At 43.9% G+C, this 26,091-nt stretch overlaps 1 protein-coding gene across 3 annotated transcripts in view; it reads left to right on the forward strand.

Moving 5' to 3' along the window:
* Positions 1–23,645, forward strand: part of LYPD6 (LY6/PLAUR domain containing 6) — a 40,523-nt gene extending 16,878 nt beyond the window's left edge. Inside the window, exons 2-5 of one of the 3 annotated variants that reach the window (XM_009666488.2) lie at positions 12,162–12,350; positions 14,899–14,997; positions 21,341–21,471; positions 23,146–23,645. In XM_009666488.2, the coding sequence (XP_009664783.1) occupies positions 12,233–12,350; positions 14,899–14,997; positions 21,341–21,471; positions 23,146–23,307 (510 nt within the window). In that variant the 5' untranslated portion in view covers positions 12,162–12,232 and the 3' untranslated portion in view covers positions 23,308–23,645. The remainder of the gene's footprint in view (positions 1–12,161; positions 12,351–14,898; positions 14,998–21,340; positions 21,472–23,145) is intronic. The other 2 variants (XM_009666490.2, XM_009666489.2) reach the window with 2 other exon arrangements.
* Positions 23,646–26,091: the final 2,446 nt, after the last annotated feature.

The following is a 26,091-nucleotide window of genomic DNA, read 5'->3' on the forward strand; positions in this document are numbered from 1 at the left end:
GGCTTTTGGATCATGAAAAGGTGGAACATGTTAACAGAGGCGTTAGGGCAAATATATGAGAAATGAAGGTATGCTTACAACTGCAGGAATACGATAGCAGGGAATCGACAGACGGCAAAGTGGTGACAGGATGTCAGAACAGAGCTGCCTGACCACGGTGCATGGGAACATGCCTGAGCTGGACTTATTGGACCAGTACAAGAACAAAGGGTAAACAATTCCTACGTTGCAGAGATGTTCCAGGATGGAAGGAGAAATTATTGTTTGAAATTTAAACTTGACTAATACAGGCTAGGCAGTATGTTTTTATTTGTGAACTTGTGATTGGTAAAGTTGCCAAACAATACATACTGACCTAGTGTAACCAGCTGCAAAATGATCTATTTCATTTCTGGCCTTGGCTTCCCTGCCCATAAGGAGGTATGTGCCTCGTACTTGAAACACTCTGCTCTGTTCACCCAGACCTACCTGGACTCCCTGCTCTTGAGCAGGTGCCAGGCTGCCTTGTTGGGATGCAGTTGCTCCACCTTTTTCATACCCGTTTCTGAGTGCCATCCTACCATCTCCCCTGGCACTGCTTGGTATTTCTCTTTTTTTACGTGCAGTGGAACAGCTTCAAAGAGAGGAGTTCTGTGCTCTCACCTGTGCCCTGTCTCCGTTTGGAAAATGGCCTGGTGATTAAGGCGTATTCCAGGATTGGGAAGATATGACTGTATCCATCCAGGTAGAGGAGGAAGTTGAATCTGGTTTCTCTCTATCCTGGATAACCAGATCTTTTAGTGGAGATGGAGCAGGCAGCCCCTGCTGTGCTGCCCTCCCCAGGTCGTGTTCCTTCTCTCCGCTGATGTTGGGCAACTTCCAGCCCAGCGTCTTGGCTCTGAGGCTCGTGCTTTAGTGTGCTGCACTCTCCCGATAATTGTTTGCTCTGTTTTTGTTACTGGAACCAGGATCTACATGTAGTGATGGGCACGGGGTGGTGTTGACCTGCCTTTCGGGATCTAGCCCACGAGGTCTTTGAGGAAAGCTTCCAGTGGTCTTCCTGCCCTCTCTTCCTCCCATCCTATTTGGCGTAGCTTTTTTTCACGTATGCATTATTTTTGTCAGGAGACGCAATGAACGTTGGGATAGAATTTTCTTATTTTGGGAAGATATCAACCAGCAAGGCTGTAGTTTCTGGGAGATTCACTTTTTGTATCCTTGTGCAATGTTGTTATTTGAAACTAGTTGTGAATTAACACACTGAATAGGACAACCTACCAGCTCCAGCTAATTATTTCCGGCATGTTAAGGTAACAGTTGTAAGTAATGACAGAAGAAGGGATGTTTTTCAAGTGAATAGGTTTACTTTTCTGAGAAGTCCAGGAGGATGAGAATCTGCCTTTCTTTGTGTTTACAGTGGTTCTAGTGCAGCAGTTGTACCTCTGTGCAGTGTCTTGATGTACTATTATTAAAGCATTAATATATATGCATTAAATTTATGTGATGTTTGCAGATAGTTAATTAGCATGGGAGTATTTTCCCCCTTAGCTGTATAACATACAAAATTATTTCTGATAAGACTGTTGCATTATGCCTATATCCATGCTTATGATATTTGTACATCACAGTAAAATGGAATAATGATGGATAGGAATTAGCTATAAGTGAAATGTAGTGAGGGCGCAGAACTTGTATAAAAATGCAAAACCGAATGTAAAAGGTGTAATGCAGAACGAGTTGGAGTTTTCTGTCTACCCAACTGAACTCCAAACAATAAAGTGATTCAGATCGCTGTACCTTCAGAAAGATGAATTATGACTAGAATAATTTGGCTATTCAACTTGTTTTATGAATAGCATACACCAAGGCTAAACAGATTGAACAGAATGTATTTAGTTCGTGATTACTCTATTAAGGGTGTTTATCCTCCTCCTCCTCCTAAATATCTGGCAGCAGAGCGTCTGCCGCCTTGGAAGATGCTAGGGATTGCTTAAACTACGTTTGAGCAGGAGGTCGGCTGTTGATGGCTGAAGGACAAGGAAACAAATCACAGCCAAGTTCTCGAGCAGCTCGTTGTTGGGCTTTGCCCCGCAAGCAGAGCGGGGAGAAGCCGGGCGTTCCCGTGCGGTGGGAGGAAGGGAGCTGTGCCTGCCTGCGTCTGTCTGAGTCTCCTCCGCAGAGGAGAGCCAGCAAGTTCTTTAGGGCACACCAGGATTTGCTCTGGCAAACGCAGTTTGACTCAGGCTGCAGGGTGAGTATTTTGTCCTTCTGAAAATTGTACTGGTGTTAACAAGAGAGCTTTTGGTGGCTATTGCAGAAGAGTTTGGGGCAGTAGGGGTGAAGAACCTTCTGTAGGGAGACAAGCAGATCTTGCCTCTCAGCTTTGTGGGTGGTCTGCATGCAGCCACGTTCCTTGAGGAGTACTTGGGTCTCTAGCCCAGAGGAACGTCAGCTGAAACTCCTTGGTGGGGTACGAGCTTGAAACGCTCACAGCAGATGTGGCCAGACTGAAGGTAACGTTTCATAGCGTCCCATCGTGGTGGAGATGATGATTTTCTTTTAATTGCCCCTTTTGCCAACAAATTAGAAAAATAAAGGGATTAAATTGCTTTCCCGAGGAAGACAGGTGCCAAATAATTATTTGGCCATTGAATTCAAATAAACTTGCAATTTTTATGAAGCAGAAGGGGGTTGGATTGTATTGGATTGTGCTGGGTTTTGTTTTTCCAAAAAAGCTATTGAAAATCTAAATGAATTAATTATGCTAAATAGTAGAGTTTGTTTACTCCATGGATGAACTAGACAACTGACAGTACACTAATTAGTTCTAATTTGGATATCTTTTACATAACTTTAATGATATGTAGCTTTTCTAATGTTCAAACCAAATAAAATTAAAATCTGAGGGATGATAGTTGAACGACTTTGTGTAAAGCTTTATGAGAAAAGTATTTGAATTTCAATATCATATGATAGAAAATATGAATTAATTTTGCCTTTTCAGTTTGACTGGAAAAAAAATTGACTGTGGAAATTACTGCAAAGAGGGTTTCCTACAAGGTCTTTTAAAGTTCTTGTGGAACAAAAAAGGGCAGTGCTAATAATAAAGCACTGCAAGAGAAAGATCTTATTTATTTGAATGCACAAACCAGATTTTTTGATGCCACCTCTGAGTTGTTGGCTAAACATGGATGAACCCGAACGGGAGCTACTTTTTTCCACCATGAGGAAAATGAGAATGAGATACTTATTCTAAAGAATTGTTGTGCAAGGCTCAGTTCATTATTTATAAAACTTCATGGAGGTGCCTCAAGCGTATAGGTGGACGTACAATCAGCTTGCTTGCAATTGCCTTAAGAGTTATCTGCCTATGTCCGTATGTCATCTTCTGCCCCTCCGCTTGGGGTGTTCTCGCTGGAAGCAGTCGCGACCTCCAAATACACGTCCTCCCACTGTGTGCCTTGACTGGTTTTGATGTGCTGTGCCAACGGGAATTCTCCTGCGGGCTGGGAAGTAAAAAAAAATGGCATGAACTCTGAGTGAACTGCCAGAGAAGCAGAACATGTCGATAGACTACTCTATATGCTGCTCTAGAGTTCGAACAATACCACCTGGTGTTCATTAACTACTACATAAATATGTTAAATTGTTTTGGAAAACACATGGCGGTATAGCATGAATGGGCAAAGCAAGCGAGTTCATTAATATCTCTCCTGTCACAAGGAATATTAGTGGCCTAATCCGTCTTACATTAAATTCTGTGACAAAGCTCTCATTTGCCCTCAGTGGGGGAAGGCTCAAATTCTATACTAGTTAATATAATAAAATTTCATTTTCACAATATCATAGTTTCAGAGCTTATCTCTTTTATAACCTCAGTTTGGCTTGATACTGAGCATTCGGTGATTTACTGTTTAATCTAGCATGTCAAATGTGTGCGGGGTGATGTACAATAAGAATTGTCCCAAATAGCGCTGAAGTTCTGAGGGCGAAGGCATGAGCAGACAGAAGACACAATGATGTAGATTGATGTATGGTTTTATTAAAGCACAGTTTGTTGCATTACAGACAAGCATTTCAGCTCGCTCTTTAACAGTAACGTCCTCGGCACTAATGCCTGCGTTCTCTGTACGGTTTGCCAGCAAAAGAGGTTTATTATTGTCAATGATGTCGATACAAAAATGTTGAACTAATCCTTGCAGGAGAGTGGAAAAAAACTTAAAATACTATCTTTAATTTAAAGAAATCCTTTTTGCCAGCTAGATTTTGAGATGTCACTAAGCTATTTTTTTCGTTCTGCCAGAGCATGCTTGGTTAATTGGGTAGAATTCATTTTTGTAATCAGAAGGTTTTGGCTGTCTGCTTTGGTCTCTCCCCAATTATTCTTGGCAACGGTTTCCTTTCGTAGCCAGAGCTGTAATCCTGCCCGTTCTAAAAGGACACGTTTGCTTGGAGACCTCTTTTCCACAAAATTGTACTAACCACCCTGTTGCAATTTTTTATGACTTGAAATTATTGTTAATGTAGTACAAATAAATTGTTCTATGAGTTTATCCAGGAGTGACTTTAAGGTAACCATCGTTTGTTTGATCCTTTACAAACAATGAGTTTCTGCTGATGATCCTCCTGGTCTCTAGACTGTCCCCATTTTCTAGACTTAATAAACATGTAAGCTTAATAGGTCAGAGGGGTAGGATAATTCCTTTAAAACTCTTGGATAGATGCTGGCCCTATTCATAGACTAGAAAGCTGTTTAGTGAAGAGTTGCATGTCTTCCTTGGTTACAGGTAAAATAGAGCGTTTGCCAGCTGTGCTGTTTTAAGAGCGGTTTACGCTCTCCTGTTTTATTTTGTTGCCCCTTTTAAAATTTTATGACCTGTGTTTTGCTGACCTATGAGAGGCTTAAGACATATGAGAAAGAGTAAAACTCCTATTAGACGTATGTTTCTTAAAATGCGTTAATATATTAAACTCTGTTGGCCATTGCTATTTCACTCATCTCTTTGGCATCTCTTACCCTTTGGCAAGGGTTTTAGTGGGTAACGTTGCAGTTTACTTTCCTCTTTTCCTGCCCAAAGCATTTGGGCAGAGCTGTTGTTGATGCTTCCACAGACCTTAACTGGAATGTTTCTGGTGCTGGGGTCAAAATGCAGCCAGGGTGACCCCAATTGCTGTCGCTATGTAGAGTCTCGCAGAAATTCAGTTCATTCCGTGGGCCCAGGACCTTTGTCTTGTTTTTCCTTTGAACAGCCATAGCACCCTGCTTGCTGCCACTGCTGTTTCGAGGTAGAGCCACCAGCGCTGGGCTTCACGGGCTTTACAGGAGACCTATGTGTTTTCCAGAGAGCCAGAACTAGGCCAGGCCATTTAATCTGGTGTGCCCTGGGGAGGCCAGTGGGCGCATGTCACCTGCGGGGTCCCAGACTGGCCCCGGCGGATCAGATGACGGGGCTGGAGCGTTTTTGTGCGAGATGACAAGGTTTCAGCAGAAGCGGCAGCAGGCACGGAGGCTGCGCGCGCAGCGGGGAGCAGTCGCGGCCCGGTTGCCCCCGAGCCCCTGGCCGCAGGCGCACCTGGGGCTGCTCACACGGAGCCTTCTAACTGCTCCGGGCGTTTTTCCACACCGCTTTCCCAAGGAGCATGAAAGGGCCGGAGGCAACACGTGGTCCACGCAAGTGACGTCCCTGCCTCGGAGACGGGAGCCCTTGCCATTGCCCCGGTGAACCTCAGCATTTATTTAGGAAAGAATTTAGTTCCCCCTGGCCCCCGCTTGGCAGCCGGAGGGGGGCCCAGGTGCTGGAACTGGCAGGACTTTTTTGCTTCTTATTAGTCAGGAAAATCCCAGGATTTCTGTGCTCGCGCACGGTTTCCTTATCCTCCGTCTGCGCGGAGCCGGGCTCCCTGTGGGCCCCCTGCGTATTGAGGTCAGCCCGCGGGCCGTGGGACGCGGAGGGGCGAGCGCCCGGGTGCTGCAGCCACCCGCCGTAACCCTGGCGAAGCTCGGCCAGTCCAGGCTCCCCAGCTCACAAACGCCCTCCCGTTGAACTGAATCCCGACCTTACGCGTCCCGTTGAGTTTTGGGCTTGCTGCCCCCTTTGCATGCCCCTCAAAAGCATGGAATATAGGTCTTGGCGTGATTTGTTAGATCATCCAGGTCTGTCTTTCTGCTCATTCAGAATTGTTCGTAGTCGCAGGTGACGCATAAATGCTATATCTAGTTTAAAAACTAGCCAAGGTCCTGTGCCACTGTTCCTCAATTTGTTAGAGTTACAGTGTGTTATTGGCAGTGGAGTGCAATGGGAACAAATTACGTCTAACTTGGAATTTTATTTTAACTTTTTTTTTCCTGTTCTTTATGCCACTTCCCATACCAACACAAAGTATCTGAAACATGCAAGTGATAATGAAATATATCTCTTTCAGCTTTCTTCTGTGTTTATCTGAAGCTGAACTATCATCTGGGGATTTATGTCTATAAATGATATTTTAATATAACTCATTAGAGCAACTGGGCCTAGATCAAGTGCTTGTCCAAGTCCTAAGAAAAAATTAGACTTTGGGGAGTCAGACTGAAAATGGAAGTAACGCTTGATGTGGGACTTCTAATAAAAATAATCTTGAAAATGCATCTTGTTAAAGATTAAATTGTATCAGAGAAAAGACTGTGAGAGCGGAACATATTGTACTCCCCCCTTCACTTCCCCAAGACCCAGGCTTTTAGCTCAATGAACTACAGGCTTTGTAATTAGCAGCAAGGAGATTAGATCGTCCACATTTATGAGAGTAATTTGTACACTAATTGTGTTTGATTGTTTAATTACTCTTGCTTACTGTAATTGAGGAGAGGTAGTGAACCCCTTTGCGACAGCTCCTGCAGGTTCTTTAGATAAAAATTGCATGCGCTTGACTACATCGCATATTATCAAGAGGCTAACATATTTTTACCCGTTCCCAGGGCTGAACACCAAAGAAAATTCTCTAACAGGCAGGTAGAAAGAGACTAGGTCAGAAGGGAATTCAAATGAATTCCAGTTTCTACTCAAAACCTTTCTGTCACATGTGTGTGAGGAACCAAAGGACAAGAAAAAGCAGAAAAGACAAAAAGAGGAAAAAATTCAGCAGGATAGGCCGGAGGGAAAAAAGGAAACAAAAATCTAAGATTTTTTTTTTTCCCAAGACGGTTCAAACTTGCAAAAGCTATCTGCTGATAAGCTGATGATGTGACAAAAGGATCAAGGAGGACAAAGCATGTAACGGCCTCTGTCTTGGTTTTTGTCTTGTTTTTAAACGCGTGGCGGCTGTAGCTTGGCTGTTTGTGACAAAGAAACGTTGCGGCAATCTGCGCATCTCCGTGTGCAGTGGTGTCCGTGGCACCAGACTCCATGTGGCTGTGCTCTCCCAAGGGGCCAGCTTCTGGCACGCGTGCCCACCCTTCTTGGAATAAGAAATAAAATAATGATCCGACGCTGCGAAACCACACGTGATGCCTTCTTCAGAGACCCTTGAATCCAAATAGATAAAAAAAAGTTTGTGAAATGAGAGAAAAGTAGCTAGAGGCACTAGAGAGCACAGAGACTTGTCCTGTGCCATATCCTTAGCTTGTGGGAAAATTACAAATAGAGCTGGCAGAATTGGAGACCGTCTCCCGGACTGCTGTCCAGGATGCTGCTTGGGCACACCACCGGTGCTGGTGTTTTAGATGTTTACCTCCAGCTGAATATTTCATTTATCATCAGAAGTTAACGTGGGGCTGTTAGATGGGGAATCTTTCACTGCAATTCAAATTTGTCTTTGGGCAGTGGTAACACTACAGATACAGGTTTGGGTTTTTGTTTTTGAAGCTGTAGAAAGGCACAAATTAGCACATATTTTGTAGTTTCAGTAGTGGTATCTGTGGTTTCTGTGTGGACTGTAAGAAAGGCAGGAGAAAGTATAAGGAACAGTGAATTAATTTTCTTATAATTGCTGAGAAAGTCACATTGCCAATGTACATAAGGAAGAAGTACTGTTATGTAAACTTTGCATCCTGGAACAGATTGTCGAGCATTGTTAAACTGGTTGTAGCTCTGCTAACTTCACTTACCGCTCGGGACTAATCATCATAAAATAGCCTAGGTAGATATAGCTGGCCTTTCTTACATGGTGTAATCTGCAAGAGCAAATTACATGTGTGGTTGCTACGTTTACTCACAGCCGTTGCTGGTTTGACATGCTGTGCTTGATACATCAGGGCAGATGTGTCTTAATACTGAGGGAGGTTTTATTTGCTTTGGCTTTTTTATTTATCTAAAAGGAGAAATGTTGCTTTAGGGCACTATGAGATGAAGGATCTTTCAAGTGAAAAGATATGAGAAAATGTTCTCAAGATGAAGTGATGGGTAGTAAGCTAAGACACTTGGAGATGGGGCCTGGACAGTGAGAAGGGGGTGTAGCGGTAAACTGGAGTTGAGATGTAGGCAGAAGTATAACATAAACATCTTGTATACAGCATAGAAGTGTAGCAAAAACATCTTGTGAAATGGGGCAACCTCCATCTGCATCTGACATCCAAAGAGCAGAGCAACGTTTCAAGTTCCTGCGGGACAGAGGCAGAGGAGCGCTGAATGCTACAGCATACGTGTACGTGGAAAGAAGAACCGTAGAAATGTCCATGCAACAGGAATTCCTTCATGGCTTGCTTTAGCTGACTGTTTATATGGGGAGACTTGAAGTCTGACTTTTTTTTTTCCTTCTGTTTAGAAGAAAAAGCTGCAGAGGTCTATCGGCAAAAACAAGGCCAGCACCACCTTTCAGCTGGCAGTAGGTCTAGTGCCCGAATCGTTCAGACAGAGGCCAGCGAGGAAATACCTGCTGAGCTTGGGAGAGGGACAGGAGGGCCACGAGCAAGGGCTAGGTCACAATCCTTACAAATAATCTTTGTCTCTGACAACTTGTCTTCCGGAGAACCAAATGTTTGATTTTTAGCACGGCCTTTACTTGAGAACTTCCCGGTCCTCTTTCGTCCGAGGACTTTGACATGCCATTGTCTCCGGAGCAGGTGACAACTAAGGCGACATGTCACCACCCTAATGAGGTCTGACAAGTGAGCAATTGTCCTGCTGCTCAGTGAATCTAATGGTTCATTTCCATAGCGCAGTGTCAGGGCAAAGGGCAGGAAGAAGTAATCCTCCTGTGTAACACGAATGAAGATGCCTTTCCGTCTGAAAGGTGCTGCTGAAGCTGGAAAGATTGAGTTAACTAGGATTTCTGTGTCAGTGCCCAAGACCTTTTATAAACAGACTGTATGATCTAAATACCATGTGACTATTCCCCCTAACTGCGATCCTGTGTCCAACTCAGATTAGTCCATGCCATTTTCTATTACGCTGGTGCACGCATGCTGTTATGCATGAGAGGCTAGTAAAGTTTAGAAAGGAACAAGAGTTAATTCAGAAGGAAAATGCGTTACCATGCTCTGAAGAATAGATCTGTTCTGCCAACCCTCGTTTAGCGCGATAGTGCCTGTTACATCAACAATACCTCTTTGAAAAAATATTTGTGTGCAGCATTTGGTGTTTTTGGCTGAAAACTGTAAACTAAATGGTCTTGTCTGGGAAAGAAAGTCTTCAGATCCTTAATGAAGCTTTTAGGGCTGACATGGTTTATGAAGAGAAGCTGTCTTTCTAGAAAAATACCATTTTGGAGAGGAAAAGCATAGCTGGAAACTTTTTTCTGTCAAAAGTCTGCAGCTTTTACTTAAGTCAGTCACATCTGTGATGACAGTTACGCCTTTCCTTAAAACGTGATCACTTTTTGTGTTTAATTTTTATGTGTTTGCATAAAAACAGAGAGAATGAGTAGATTGAACAGTAATTACTGAATAGGTTTGATTTTATTCAAAATAGTTGTTGATCTCCACTGACTGTAATTTCAGCATTACCTTAAACATCAGCAAATGTTTCCTCAGTGAGGAGGAGCCTATTTGTACATGTATTTTGCTGTATGTGGAAGGCAGAACTGTTATCTGTATGTTTATCTGCATGTGTACCCCTGGGTGCACATATGCAAAGTATTTGTAAAATACTGAGTATGCAGATTTCCGACCAAAGCTACTTTCTGTGCATTTTATTAGAGTTAGTGCTGAATTTTGTGTACAAGTAACGCACTGTTGCTGCTGATACCACGGGAACCAACGAAGAGTTTCAGTGTAGCTCACTGATTTCCTGAAATGAATAACGAGGTTCACAAAGTCTGCCATGTTTTGTTTGGGGTAAAAAAAAAAAAAACCCTCCAGATCCAAAACAAAGCAAGACTCATAATCTTCGTTATTCAACAGCATGAATCCTGAGCGATTTCCACATGTGAACAAGCGGTTGCCATTGAGTGTCTCTGCTCAGCGGGCACGGAGGCAGGCTGATGGTGCATGTGCTGGCATGGACGCCTCTCCCGTTGTGCAGGAAACGTCAAATTTGGTTAAGGGGTCTAAACAAATTTTGTTTCGTTTTGCTGAAAGGTGTGTGTGATTTCTATTCCATATATACGTAGCTAGCTAGCTAGATGTGCCTCAAAGCAAATACTCCCAGGCTGGAGTTGCTCTATCCGCTGCCACTGGTTGGGCAGCCGATGGCTCCCTGCCCTCGTTTGCCTTGACTCGAGCCCTTCTGGGCAGCGTCAGCAGTTGGCCAGTGAAGCTCCAGGCTGATGTGTTTTTACCCAGGAGGATCTCTGAAGATGCGGCAGGTCCTTAGTCTACGCTGGACGAGCCGCTGGGCTGGGCTGGGGCTCTCGCTAGCTTTGCTAGGGGCTGTTCTCCCAGAGCGCACCAAGTGCAACTGTTTCTGTTCCTTTTCTCTTTCCTGCGGCTGGGAGAGGCTTGTCTGATTTCCTTTCTGCTTCTAATCATGATTTCATTTTCCCCTGGCTTATGCACATCTGTGGAGTAAAACCAATGGAAATTGGCATTTTTCTCTTTGTAAGGTTAAAACAACAAAGGTTAGTGCACCACACTACGTGTTATCTGTTTCCTCTCGCTATTTTTATGGATTTCATGGTGTTTTAATAAAAGGGCCGTTTTCAGATACGAGCCAATCGTAGCGACAGGCCCTCAGATAGCCATCGCACCGTCAGTCCTGGGCACGTCTCTAGTGAATACCATATTCTGTCGCAAGACAAACATTTAGAGGGAAAAACAGCAAATTACATCACAACCCCTGAAACTTCTTTCATGCAAAAATGCTTAACATGTTAAATAATAGCTGTCATGCTTTCAAAGCTGCTTAGGGAATATCTGTGTACGGCAGCTCTCGTGGTCAGTCTGTATGTAAATTGTGGAGGGGGAAAAAAAAAATCTGTGCAGCGGTTTTATTTAAAAAGCGCACGTATGCACGCATACCCCCAGGCCACTGGTGGGTGACCAGTCTGGAGCAGGAGCTTATTTTCAGGGTGATTTGTAGGCCATTTCTCTTAAGCAATATTTAAGTGTCTCATCTGCGAACGAGCTTTGAGGCTGACAGCAGAGGGGGTTTCTGCCCCAGCTGTGGCTACTGTCACATGAGAAGAGCAGCAACGATGCGAGCTGCGTATGGACTGGTGCTCCCAGCGGCCTGGCAGCACGGCTTCAAACGCTCCCCAACGCTGGTCTTGGGGGGCTTCCCGAAAGGCATCCCAGCGAGCGTTGGTTTCTGCTGGAGTTGGTTTCCTTCGCTGAGTGGCACGTCTCTCGTGACAGCGCCCCGCTTGGGTTTGCGAAAAACACTCGCCGACAGAGCGACTGATTAAATTCTGAACAATTCCCTTTCCAGCAACGAATCCGGATACCTTTCCCCTCCGCTCAGCCTAAACTTACTTTTGGCAGCTTTACCTGGCTGTGACAAGGCTGGGCAGAGCGCTTTTCCCCAGCCCCTCCGGGGAGCTCCTGGCCTGGCGCGCTGCGTTCGCTGTGGGTTGCGCTGGGCCGGCCTGCAGCCCGTCCGGCGGGGCCCCGCTCTGGCTGCGGGGCAGCTCCGTGCTGCCGCCCGCCGAGGCCGCGGGCGGGAGCCGGCCCGAAGGGGCGCAGAGCCGCGGCTGCAGCCTCCAGGGCGGCTGAAGTCCTTGTTGCCAAGGGTGGTTGCTGGAGGTGTGCGCTGAGGGGGTCACTGGCCTTGGCTTAGCTGTCACATTAGCCCCTGTACTATGCTCACTTTCATTTTTTGGTTCTCATATAGGTGAATTTTTCTTCCGCATCTGGAAGTAACTTGGTCCCGGGGAAGCCGCATGAGTGAGACCTCTCTTGGCAATGGACTCCCAGCCTACGCTGGCCTGGGTCCTGCTACTCGGCCTCGTTGCTGACTGCCTGAAAGCTGTTCAGCCCAGAGACTTCACAGTGAAAGACATCATCTATCTTCATCCTTCAAGTAAGACATGTTTGCGTAGATTATAAGAACACAGGAAGCCGTGAGGCATTAGGTTTTCCGTGAGGACAAATATCGTAACAAGAGAGCAGAAACGTCAGAGGGCTGAGCTGAATGCTGAACAAAGATTAAAAAAATATCCACTGTAGTCTTAAAACTGAATTGATATAAGATGGAGCATTACTTCCCAAAGGGGTTAATGGACAGATGCTGTTACAGACAGGTGCCGAGTGTGCCAGAGGTTTTTTTTGTTTGCTCGCTTTTCCTAAGGATCGTTCTGACCCAAAGGCCCGAGTGCCACAGCAGCACAGCCAACAGGAGCGCATCGCTGTCTGTGAGCAGGGTCCAAACACAGTTCATTCCCAGCTGTGGCACCAGCTGTTGGTGGCTATTTCAGTAACTCGCTGAAGTAATAACACAGTAACGTTACACATCTTAAGATCTTCCATGGATTCTACTTTTGCTAGTTGTTTCACTTTATCAGATATGAAGACATATAATTTTACAAGAAAAGCGTACATACAAAGCTGTGCCCACCGTCTGTTCCTAGAGAAAGCTTACGGTCTTTCAGAATTTGGCTGAAAAAATGATATTCTCTCCTAGCAAGACCAATTTTGAGTTTTATGTCATAACAAATGATGTTTCAGACATACATGCTTTGATGCAGGCCGTAGAACAAGGAGGAGGAATCACTGAAAGTGTTTTGAAGTACCTCGCTCTAGGCTGGGCGGCCTGAATCGATGGAATTATTAATTCCCCTGTCCTGTGGTATTAGACAGACTTGCATTGTATAAGTAAAACTCTGCGGGGTGGGAAAAAAACCCTATTGAAAGAAACTGGAAAACTTTATATTTTAAAGTCAGATCTAGTCAGTCAATTGTGGCTGGTCCCCAAAGATGAGCATTTAGCCCAGTGTTTTTCTGGGTAGTCTGTTCAGGGAAAACCTCACTGAAACTCTTCTTAAATCTGCTTCTCAAACCAATCCCCTTTTCCAGCGTGTCTCCAGATGAGCTCCTCCATGGTGACATGAGTACTTCCCCATCCACTACTGACCCCACTAACGACTTGGCTTCTGGGAAGCAAGAAAGTCAGGGAGTGCAATACGAATCAGACACAGATCTGACCTCTGCCCCTAGAAAGCCTGAACTTTCTCATCTCTAGGGTTCTTCTGGTCGTCTTTCCTCTTAGCATAACTAGAGCTAAGTTAAGTTTATACTGTGATCTGTTCTTGTGTTTAACTACGTATGCTATTCATGTTGCCATGCTGTTTTTCGTGTTACTAGTGTTTAATATGCTAAAGCTTACTAGCTGGTTGGTCTGTAGCATATGCGAAATCTACTTAGTTGCTCCCCAAACACTACATGAAATTTAATGAAAAAGCAAATACGAACTGTGAAGACTTGCCCCTTAACAAAAAAAAAAAAAAAAAAAAAATGGAGTTACACAAATGTAAATTCTGAAAGGCTGGCACATCGGGTAAAAAATGGCACAGCACGTTCTCGTACAATGTCTCTTATATCACACACATGCATCGTTTACTGTTTAGAGGAAACATGGTCTGCTTCTCCTATCTCTGAGGCGGGGCAATTGCTGTCCCGTATGATGGAGAATACCATGACCTGCTAGTTTTCCAGGGCTAGATGGGTGACTTTAATTAGTGCTTTAATTGTGTGGCGCGCCCAAACTGGTCCATTAGGGCAGCATCAAACCCACCAAAGGTGCTTCCATCTGACTTACTAGCTTTTACTCGAGGAGACTGGGAGAATAGGGAAAGTTCACAAGCAGCAAAACCCTCCTCTGGTACCTGAGCGTGGTCTAGCCCAGGGCTGATGGGGCAGCTGCTGGGCTCTGGAAGTGGGAAAGAAGAGGTTGAGAGGGGAGACAAGTGACCTGTGGCTCACAAAGCTGCTGAGGTTCAATTTACTGCACCTTGAAGATAAATGTGATCCAGTCACTGGCTGGCTTCTGAGAAGGTGGCAGCAACTTGAAGAACTTATTAAATGTGTTACAGAAGACCTGCCAAGAGACCACTTAAAATGTTACGTTCTTCGTTTGGCTAGATAAATTAGACCTGAGTCTCCGGTTAATAAGTGGAGGTTCAGTAAATTGATTTTTCTTTCCTTTAGGGACATCAGTCTGCATTCAAAAGTGCTAGTTCATTTCTTCAGTGGGACAGGTTCCAGGAGTATTTAATCCATCTGATGTTTTGTTATCAGCACTGATAAAGTAACAGTATTGGACACGAGCTGTGATGCTAAGAAAGAAATGGGCTTACTTTTGTTCACGTTAACTGCCTTTGAAGTCAGTGGTAGGCACTTTTACTTGGTAAATACAGTTGAATTGAGTCCTTATTGTGTACTTACACGTCTTCCCCTGCGTTGCTATTAGTGATAGGATGTTTAATAATCAAGACCAAGTTTCAATGAAATTGGCAGGTATATTTCTAGTAAGATATATGTAAGGAGAAAAAATATTGCTATGTACCTTTGAAAAGCAGAGTAGGAGCTGATTAAGGGGATCATTTTAACTGAATGTTGTTTATTCCTTTCAGCCACACCATATCCTCATGGATTTAAATGTTTTACCTGTGAAAAGGCAGCAGATAATTATGAATGCAACCGATGGGCTCCGGATGTCTATTGTCCAAGAGGTAACGAGCTACATGTTAGCATTTCAGTTAAGCCTACCTTGGGGGAACTTTTCAATATCTCCACTGAGTGGACAGCACTGAGCTCCCATTATTCCTCAGGAGTACTTGGACACTGGGGATTGCTATTCGCATTTGTAAACCTCTTCAGCAAGAAAGATGTGTAAGTGATACAAATAATCCTTTAAGCTTTTGTATCTCTTTGCAGTGGATGTAGTTTAGAACTTCCGTCTACTCCATGTATTCCTCTTGCTCAGTCAGAAATTAAATCAGTCTGACGTTTATTTAAGGTTTATATTTCTTACTGGTGAGTACTGGACCGGTTCTTGCATCCCTCCAGTTATGGCACAAGGCCATACTTCAGGAACCCATGCCGGTGCTACTGAAACTACCTCTTTTCAGCCAGCATCTATATCTTTTCAGTCGTTTAGGTTCGTAACTCCAAGCAGAATCCCAAGGTGGGGGTAGCCCTAAAAGGCCTTTAGGTGCCTATATCCAACATCTAGATATGAGTGAGATCCTCAAATCTCCTGCTCTCTTGCCACCTATGTTTTTGAGAAACACAAAAGGCATTAAGGTTGTCTTACCACTGAGTGCTTCCTTAAACCCCTAAAAAGCTAAATCCCAGATATAGACATATTTGAGTTTTGCTGCATTTGAATTTTTTGCAAGGAGCCACTCTCCGTGGCTTCCTGCCTGGGCTGTGGTCGCTTCTCCTCATTCGCTTCCTCGTGTTGCTCTGTGTGCATCTCCTAATCATCAAATCAGACCAATGTTCATAGAACCTCCCTCTTTTGAGAGGAATAAAAGATATTTTAAATGAGCAATGATGATGTTACTGACTCTGTAGATTGCTATTTAAGGAGACAAGAGTAACTCCAAGGTCTGCACTTAGTAATAACCAACCAAACTGACTTGACAAGAAAATGCTAATTTGGAAAAAGAGACGTTTGTACTTAATGGCTGTCTAGGGAAGGGGAAAAGCATGTTTTGGCGAGTCTCTAATTCATCAGCTGCGCTCATACAGACCAGAGCCACTAGTTGCTGTCACTAGCTCATCTACCTATAGATACAAATAAGAACAAATGCTTGCGTTTCCCTTACTGTAGTTTCAGAAAATACAGGATTTTAGAGAGGACAACAGGCTAGTTAGAAACCTGAATCTATCTTTAATCTTTATAACAAAGGACTTCTTATCTCCTTCAACTAGTGGTATCGGGTAACGTTTTTACTCAAGGCACAGTGTGTTTGTAGTGCTGGGAGTGTCCAGACGCCCTGTACCCTGGGGCTGGACTGCAGAGGTGTCCGGCGCACAGATCCACTGCGCGCCCCTGCTTTCCGGCTGTCGGGGTGCGACCGAAGCCGCGTGTCCGGGCTCTGCCATGCAGCCACCAACCTGGCCGCAGGCGTTCGGTCACAGCGAGCGGCAGCAGAGCACGTCACGCTCTGCTTGCCAGCACCCGCCTGCGCGTGGGAAGGCTTTACAGGGCACCCACTGAATAACCCCAGCTTCGTGTCAGGTCAGGCACGTTCCTCCCGTGGAGCAAATCTCATTGTAAAAGCCAGGGCATGTTGCTCTTTCTCTTGGAGCGCTCTGTGGTCAGACTGGCTTCAAATATGCCTAATGGCAAACTTAAACCCAGGGTTTTTGGAATAGATATGAAGGAAGAGGCTGACCATAAAAGCATTCAGAGCATGCACGCTGCATGATTTTACTTAACAAAGGGGAGAATTATGTTTGTTGTTACTTAAAAATGGTTTTAAGTGGATGGAAATTTGTTGGTCCTAATGGTCCGTTGTAATTAAGGAGTAACTGCTGAGTCAGTGTTACCGTTTTAAGTGAACGGGGAGCTGGGGAAAGGGAACAGGCTGCTGTGGCTTAATGCTCTGTCCTATTTGGCTTTTCTTTTGCAACGGAAGTAAAACCAGAAGCAGGCTGATAGTTTGCTCTGTTCATGCTCCACAGAAGTCATTCCTTCTGGATGCCAAATCAGTGAGAGCTTTTGTTTTTATCTCTTAGCTTTACAAGCTAATATACTTGAACGTAAGAAAGTTGCTTACTAAGCCTACTTTTTCTTTGTTGCTTTAATTTTCAAAAGCAATTTCAAGTTCTGGTAAGGAAGCCTCATAAATATAACCTCAGATTTGAAATATGACTCCAGGAGCGCTCTGGAGGCCTGAGGTTATTGACACAGGTAATTATCTCATCTCTGGGAGTCGGGTGGGTACGTTATGGTGTTGCCTCCCTCGCGGCACTGATCTCAAACCTTGTCGATTTGCTTGTGTTAGGTGGGAGTGGAAGACAAGAAAATTTCATCCTGACATTTGCTATAGTTTTTTTTAACCCGGATGTTATTAAAAAGAAACAAAACAAAATATTGCCAGTAAACTATTAAGTAGGACTTACTAAAGGGAAGCCCATTTTCTTGTATGACAAAATTTATTAAAATAAAGAGTTAAAACATTAATCCCTCTATTGAACGGACATGAGAAAAGGCATTTCCTAGAAGGCAGACTTCCTGCTGTGCATTAAACTTGTTTTCTTCTATTTATTATGTTCCTCTCAAGCAGAGACTGTTAGTGATCTAATTTGTATGGAAATACTGCACTTAAAATACTCCCAATACTCTATTTTTGGATGGCTGTAGGCAGACTGACAACTCATGAAATGGATGATTGCTGCTAAAGTAGTGGCAAAGTTCCAGCTACTGTACGCTGAAAAAAGCTGCTAGAGGCTTCAGTTAGGGAAGTCGGCTCTCAAAAGTCAATGTGTGACTTTGAGCCATTGCAAATACCAGATTCAGTGTTCCAGTATCCGGTTTAAGGCAGAGAGGTCAAATCTCTGCTGCTGGACGCGTACCAGGCCTGCCGCGTCTCAGCACGTGGGTCTGGGTTTCTGCCTGTGACACGACTCCTCGTTTCTGTAGCCCTTTGCTCCAGGCATGCTCCCCCGAAATGCTATGGTAGGATGCCCAGGAGGTGGACCGCAGGGAGCGGGTGCGCTGACGCTCTTGGGTTTTGCTGCAGGTCAGCATGACTTCTGGCAGCCTAGGCTGGGACGGTCTATTCTGTACAGTTTTTTGGGGGCTACCTCACAGCTGAAGCACATCGCACAGTCTTTGCGAGAGGTCGCACCACCACCTCTCTCGCTGTAGTAGTTTACGCAGCTGAAAGAGAAACGCCAAAGACGACATACGTTGTCACGGTTAGGCGGGGGTTGCTGGGAATCTGATTTACGGAGCTGTTTCAAACCGTCGTTCTGGGTGCTGAGCTGCCGGCGTTGGTGTCTCTGGCGCACGGAGCCTCCTCTCGCCCCTGCCTGCCTGCGGCCGGCTGTCCTTTCCTTCTCCTCCTTGCTTTAAAGCAGCTAATGGAAAACAGTTTTGTGCATCAGGGAAACTCGCTGCCTTTCTGAGATAAATCACTTCTCTGGCCAGGTGACCAGTGCCCGAAGCTCACAAAGCCAGTTTTCCTCCTGGGCAGCGTAAATTGACAACCCTGAAAATTTAACGTCTGTCTGTCATCAGCCTGTTGGCATTTCAGTGCAGTGTGACAGGAGTAGGGGAAGAAGAAATGGGTATAACAGCAAACCTATAGTCTTGAACAGCAAGCTATAAATTATGTCTACATCCCCTCCCCAAATTGCATAGAGCTATAATCTCATTTTCAAATGCTCTGCTAACGGAAAGTGTTGGACAGCCGTAAGTATAACAGCACAATCAGCCCGCCTCTGAAGGGCTGCTAGAGAAACACTGCAAAGGAAAAATAAATCCCTGAGTCTTTGGTATGATTGATAGCACAGAGGCCAGGTTTAAGCTGGCAGTTATCTTCCTCCATCCTGCATAGAAAGACTTTTGAAGAGGAAATTGCAATTGAACAGAGGAAAAAGAGAGTAATAGTCTATCCTGAACTCTGCAGCAGAATTCCCGCCTGGCTTGGGCACTGCAATACTCAGAAGCATCTAACGCTACAATGCTCTAAATTTCTGTACTATTTTAGTTAAAAGTTTTACAGTTGATGGGCCCATCTGCTTCTTAGGGTCAGCTTGGAGCCCCCCAGGCAGCCTCACCAGCTCCAGAGCAGTAATTACAGGTTAGACTTGCCTCTTTCCCTCACCTCTTCTTCGCCCTGGGCTGTCTCAGGGCTCTCAAGACAGTTTCTTTTCATCTCAGCTGTCATCACTGTGCTCAGACCGTTGAGAAAAGAGGCAGGCTGGAAAGACCAGAACGCAGCGCAAAACGGGATAGCCTTGATGGCAGTTTTTTCTGCCAGGGTAGCAAAAGTCTGCTTCCGTTTTACCTGGGCTTAAATCTTGCCTGGTACACAGTGAAGGCAGGAGGCCTTCACTGGTAGGCAGTGGAGCTGCAGCACGTCTCCTCTGTAGGATTAACATGTTTCCCAAGTGGCCTTTGGGGAGCCAGTGGCAGCTTGTTATCCATTAGAACAAGTGGGTCTTGTTGCTTGCTGTGGAGCTTATTCTGTAGGTGCACTCCTGCAGTTACTGCCGGTCTTGCAGGAGGTGGTCATCAACTCGGTATGAAGAGCGGCGTGCCAGTTTTCGCGAGGGGGAAAAATACAGATCTCCAAGATGATTGAACTGTATTTTCTAAAATAGACGTTGGGGGTTTTTTTTAGCCTAAATAACCTTGCAAACAAGAAAGAAACCACTTTGAGAGAGCTGTGGGGTGCTAGAGGCTGCGTTTGTTTCAGCTGGGACCGTCCAGGGCGAGCACCACTGTAGTGACACGGCGTCCAGAGTCTGCAGACCACCACAGGGGAGGAAAAAAGGTTTTAGCGATTTTAGTGATACAACCTCAGCAGTGGCTGTACGGCTAGTAAATGCTACTTTGAGTCAAAAGCCTAGGGGAGGCTCAGCGTCACCAGCCCTATTTGTCTCCTTCGGGTAGAAGCGTGAGCCTAACCCCTGGGTGGGAAAGCCTGGCGCGCACATTAAGTGCTCTGTGCTGTAGCCGTCGCGCATTTGAAAGGAGGCAGGACACTGCGCATTTCAAACCTCTGATGGTTAAGTCAAGTCTGTTTGCTGTGGTCATCGGGCTTGAGTTAAGAGCCGGTCAGAGATACGACAGATGTCTGAGGGTTTTTACTGCCTAGTGATTAACGTGTTCATTCGGCAGTCTCCCTCTGCTGTTGCCGAACGCCTCAAACACGAGAGGTATGCAGGGCTCTGCCTGTGAGGGACAGTCGCCGAACAGGACGGGTCACTCTGAATTAATGACACTCTTTTTTTTTTTTCTTTTTTTCCCCCTGTCAAAGCAACAGTTTCATCAATAATAATGCTGATTAATAGGAAACAAGGTATACAATTAAGAAGCGGTATAGACTGGAACGTATCCTGTCTTGAAAAGCACCGTGTTTTCAGGCTCCAGCGCCGGGAAGGTGGTGGGGGAACAGCACCTTCACGTTCCCGCCGAAAAACTAAAGAATGAAATAAAACCAAATTCCTCTCAGCCGGTGGGCAACCACAGTACTTGGTGCTCATACCGATCTGAGTCTCCTGCGAGTTTTGCCGGGGTCCCCAGGGCCGTGGTTTCAGGGGAGCAGGGGGGGCTCCCTTTGGGCCTAGGGCGGCTGCAGGAGCCGCAGACGTTAAGATGCAGCGGCAGCAACGGGGGCACGGTCACAGCAGGAGGGCTCCTGTTCAGACGACTGTGAAACTGAGCGCCACATCAACCGTCCCAACTGTTTTGCTAGTCTTTTACTACTATTTTAAGAATGATAAATTGAGGGATAGAGAGGCCGAATGATCAACTCAGGGCTAGGCAGGACGCTCTCAGCGAGCCAGGGTTAGCGTGCAGACATTGAGGACAACTTGCACAGGCCATTAAAATAAAGGGAACGGGGATCTCCAGTTTACAGTGTGTTAAGTACTTCTAGGACTTAGTGGTTGTACGTGAAGCTAGAAGGAATTTAAACCCATATAAATGTGAGAAGCATGAAAGCTTCAGATGTGAACAGATACTGCAGGCTTTCATTTCTGAAGGTAATTCTTATAAAACTAATGGCATACAAGGCTTTAGAGGTTTATCTGCACCTTACTCCATAATGTGATTGTCTGGTGGGTGGGTGGGTGCGCGCACGCACACGTTGTTTAGTTTATCTGTAAGATACAAACCCACATTAGTACTGGGACTACCAGTTCCAGGTAGGGGTGGGTGCGTGTGCACGGGTGCAGGTATGTATTTAGTTATACGTACTTGCACACCCATCAAAATTCTTCCTTTTTTTTTTTTCTGAAAGCTTAAGATTTCTTTTGTATTTCTTTACTATTTGTAGAATATCACCAAGTTTGAATTTGCTGGGAAAACATAATTTTCTGTCTTTCTAGGTACACGATACTGCTTTAGCCAACACATAATGAAAGTTACTGGAGAAAGTGTATCCGTCACCAAACGTTGTGTACCATTAGAGGACTGTCTGTCTACTGGATGCACATATGTAAAACATGAAGAATACAAGGTTAGAATGAAAAAAAAAAAACTTTTTTTGCTAGTATAAAGCTGGGCAGAATTAGCCAGAAGTGTGACTTGCTCCACTTGATCCATCACCATTCCTTCTCAAAAAAGGAATTTATGTTCTTAATGAGCTCTAGCACTGTATTTATGGAAGCAAAGGAATAACCTCTCCTAGCAAAAATACTCTCTTTAAGCAACTGTCCTGCCAGCACCTTAGAGGGAAAAAAAAAACCACTCTCTTCTATTTGAGAACTGTTTTGCCTTTAATATTATACCTTGTTTATTCCAGTGTCTATTCAGCATTATTCTGTAACTGATGCCTACTGACAATCTGTTGCTTTTCTTATTGAAATGGGCGGGGGGGAACCCTGAAACCTTAACAATAGACACTTTTTATCTGAATGGAATGGATATTTTAAAAGGGTTTTTTTTGTTGTTTTTTGTTTTTTTTAAGGTTAATAGTCAACCTTTTTGAACATACCCAACCGGTTAAAATAAATAACTTTCTGAATTACCGGGAAACTGCATTCCTTTTTGTATTTTTGTATGTTGGGGCCATTAGTGTACTTTATGGAGGCTCCACAAAGCTCAGCAACATCGTTCTAGAGCAACTGCTGTGTCCCTTCATAATGGGGAGCAGCAGCAGAGGACTTTGTGCAAAACCAGCAGCGCCCTTGTCATCTAGGGAAGGCAGAACGTAGCCGTGTCAGCCTTGCACGCTCCCCCTTTCCGCTCCGCAGCGCTCCAGCGCCTGCAGGAACCAAACTCGCATGGGCACCTTTGCCGGCTGGCAGTCAGCAAGTCATCTCCGTTCCCAGTCCTAACATAAACTGGGAAAAATGGGAATGACAATGGCAGCTGCTGCATTTTTCCCCCAACTACTTAGAGAGAAAAATGAAATTTTGCAGAACCACAGTTTGTCTTACAAACAAAAACACATACTTAACTTTAGTTTAGTTTAAACTTTAGTTAAGTTTAGTTTAGTTTAGTTAAGTGCCTTCTTAGTCTTAGGCACATTAGTAGTCTTGTTGCTCTAAAACTCATGCGCTCTGCTAGAATATTGTAGTAGATCTCTAAATAGCACTTCCAGATGGATACAAGAATTGTATACCAGCCTGGTGCCTAGATACTAGGTGATGGGCAACAAAAAAGCCTACATAAATAAATACTGATTTCATTGCCTTCTGGACTGGGAGCTCTACTTGAACGAAACAGAAATTTTTTTTGTCCATTTACTTTTTTGGGAGTAAAAAGAAGATGACTGCTTCAAAATGGATGTTCGCCTTGTACTAGACAAAAATCTGACCTAAAAAAAGCTTCTGATAGTGCAACTTCTTCCCTCCTGCCCCAGTTTTCCCTTGATACCCCAGGCTGGTGAACAAACTCAGAGTCTTCAGCCTGACCAGAACGAGGATAGAGGATTGTAACCTCACCCTGGCGTTATTCTAGCACAATAATCTCTAGCACTTCAGGCAAGAGTGGGACACCAGTGGTCAGAGCCTGTACAGGTGGAAGTACTTGTTTACTTGTTGTCCAAATTGATGGATTTAAAAATAAATAAATAAAAAGGTGGCCACTGCTGATTTGCAAGTGGCATATTATTTCCACTACATCTTTATTCAATAGCATTAGTGTTTTTTTCCAAACAATAACTGAGTTAACGCCTTATTTCTTTCAGATCTGTACTTCCTGCTGTGAAGGAAGCATCTGCAATTTGCCACTGCCAAGAAATACAACAGATGCGGTATTTACAACACTGTCCCCCATAAACAAAACAAAAAGACTTTCACAACATGTAATACTAAAAACAGTGTGTCTCTTGTTGGTATTTATGTCATAGCACTGGGTTATGCTGCCACATGTGTAGAGTCAAGAAAGCTTAACTGGAGGAAAACGTTTGCATGAACGTTCAACCTTCTCCTACATTCTCAGGACTTGCTTACGTTTCGGAAGCGCCTTTGAAAAACTGATTTTTCTCTTTTTGTTACTTATAACCTAGTGACTCTGGTATGTAGATGTATCTGAAGGGATTAAAAACCCAAGTTTCCTCACTGTTTTCTGCAGCAAATCATGCAAAATGTTCTCACCACCTGTGGCTTAGACCAATGCATACACTTTTCTTAATGTCTGTCTTTTCTCCATGGAAAAAGTTTTATTTAAAAGTACTTTACCCCTGCCACGTCCTTTTATCATCTGTTCACGTGACACTTCCTTGTTGCAATAATTTGTCACAGCAATAACTCTGGTGTCTTGTTAACCTGGTTTGACATACAGTAAATAACACAGACATTATGCTTTTGTAGTCTCCCAAATCTCTCCCTTATCTCTCAGAAAAAACAGGGATTTATAGCAACGTAGAAGTATGCTGCAAGGAGAGGCAAGTTCACAAGGAGCTACTGGCACGAACAGCTCGAATCAGGCCGTGGTTGCACACAGAGGCTTTCCCTGAGGTAGGGCATGAACAGCAGGAGCAATCTCTCTCTCTCTCTCCCCCCCCCCCATAGTAACTCAGCAGAACAACACACATTTACATCATCGGATGTGTGCAAGATCTGGTTTGTTTGTAAAGGAAACCAGAAAACTTCTAAGAGCTCTGCTCTTGAAGCATAACCTGGAGAGGGAGCGGGATGGACAGTCTCTCAACCTTCTGCTACATGGAGGAACGTATACGAAAAGCTGTCTGGGTGCCAGGTTTGAGCAGTGCATGCCAAGCAGTACAGTTCTTCACATTTCAGAGTTTTATGTTTTCACATTTTGGCATCCAGTCATGCAAGATGTCACTTTGGCCCCAATCCAGCAAAGCATTTAAATTTCAAGTATAATTATAATTATGAATAAGCCTGCCAAAGTCTTGAATTACGGAAACATGCACAGCACCTTGAGTCTATAGATGCACTGCCTAGTAATGAATTTGTGTCAAATACAGGGAATTAATGGAAGGAGAGTGACCAGATCAGGTCAGCTTTTACAACAGTGGTTTCAAAATAGATTAGTACTAGTGAGATTTGTTTCCAAACTAGGAAGCAAAACTCACACAGCGTTCATATATTCTGTATTCCTGTCGCCTTCAGCCAGATAGATTTACACATGCAGAATAAGTGAGGGTACTAGGCATTTTAAACTGAAAAGGTTAAAGTAAAAGACAGCCTGGATGCAGCGACCCATGGCTACAGTATGTGGAACAGAGCTGATTCTGAGTAGCTTCTGTTAATTAAAACACTCCCATTATGTAGCATGGGCTATTACTAACTATGCTCGCAGTTTAGTGACTGGTGCTTCTTATTTTGCTTGGAAGTAATTTCTACAATATTTATTTTTGTACATTGAGTAGGATCAAAGTGTTTTAAAGAATACTTAATACTGATATTGCCAGACAAAGTGGTTGTTTTGCAAGTGGGTAAGCCTGTAATATATAAATTATCACACACATATATATATATATAAATATAAAATGTTTTACATCACTATTGGAAAAGAATCAACTTTGTTTTACAAGGTCAGTAATAGACTCAGGACTCCATGGATTTGTTTTAAAGTTAAATCAAACTTTTTTTTTTTTAAGGATTTTTTTTTTTTTGAAATACTGTAGTCATAAGTTGTTCTTTTATGAGCTAGGCTTTGGTTAATTGTTTTCCCAGGTAACTTGCACTTTATCAAGTTACAGTTAGACTTATGCGCTACTTTTTTTGCTGGTTGGTTTGGGGAGTTTTTTTGGGAAGGTGAGTTATACAGTGAAACACAGAAAAAGGAAGTAAATGCTGAACCCTAAATAGTTTGTGAAAAAACACTCTTCAATGACAAAATACTTTGAAAGGGCTCCTAAAGTGTATAACAAGCCCCAATCTAGCAGCACCTGTGTCAGGTACCATTAATAGCTAGAAAACTTTAGATTTCGCATACAAAGTGCTATCTTGAGCTTTGTGGCCTTTGGGTTTGAACTCTGCTTGCACTCTGTGACGTTTTATTGGAGGGAAAGGAGAACGAGAATTGAGAGCATTACTCACAATTTAGTTTCAGATGCTTTCCCTAGGGAAGGGGCGGGGGGAAGGATGCTGGAAGTGCTGGTAGACTTCAGTGCGTATTTTTTATATTTATTTATATATATATATACATACACATATATATGCATACACATACACACACACAGAGTCACTGTGAAAAACTGAACTTTGAACCTTGTCTCTTTCCTTTTTTTTTTTTTTAAATGTTTCATAAGTTTTGCTCAAAAAGTTAAATAACTGCCATCACTCAAAGATAGAACCTTGCATTTTGAAATTCTCTCAATTCTTCTGTAACTTGCTCACAAACTGCTGGTATTATGAGGGTAGTTGCAATCTGCTATTTTATTGCAAGTTAAACCTAACTCTAGAGACGCTGAAAAATCAACTGTGTAGTCATTAGTTCAGTAATTTGTCCTCCTCCTTTGCAAGCTTTCTTAAGCAAAGGAAGAGCAGCGTTCAGTTCCCAGTAGGCCTGTGTAAGGCACTTATTCTGTAGGTGCTGAGGGAGGAGGTGGAGAGGGTTAGTACTTCTCCAGTAGCAACTTAAGTATTTATTTATTATTATTATCCTGCAAAATGGAAGTGTTTTAAGTCTGCAAAGAACTCAGTGGTTAAACTACTCT

Source organism: Struthio camelus, chromosome 6 (assembly GCF_040807025.1).
Source record: "Struthio camelus isolate bStrCam1 chromosome 6, bStrCam1.hap1, whole genome shotgun sequence".
NCBI lineage: Eukaryota > Metazoa > Chordata > Aves > Struthioniformes > Struthionidae > Struthio > Struthio camelus.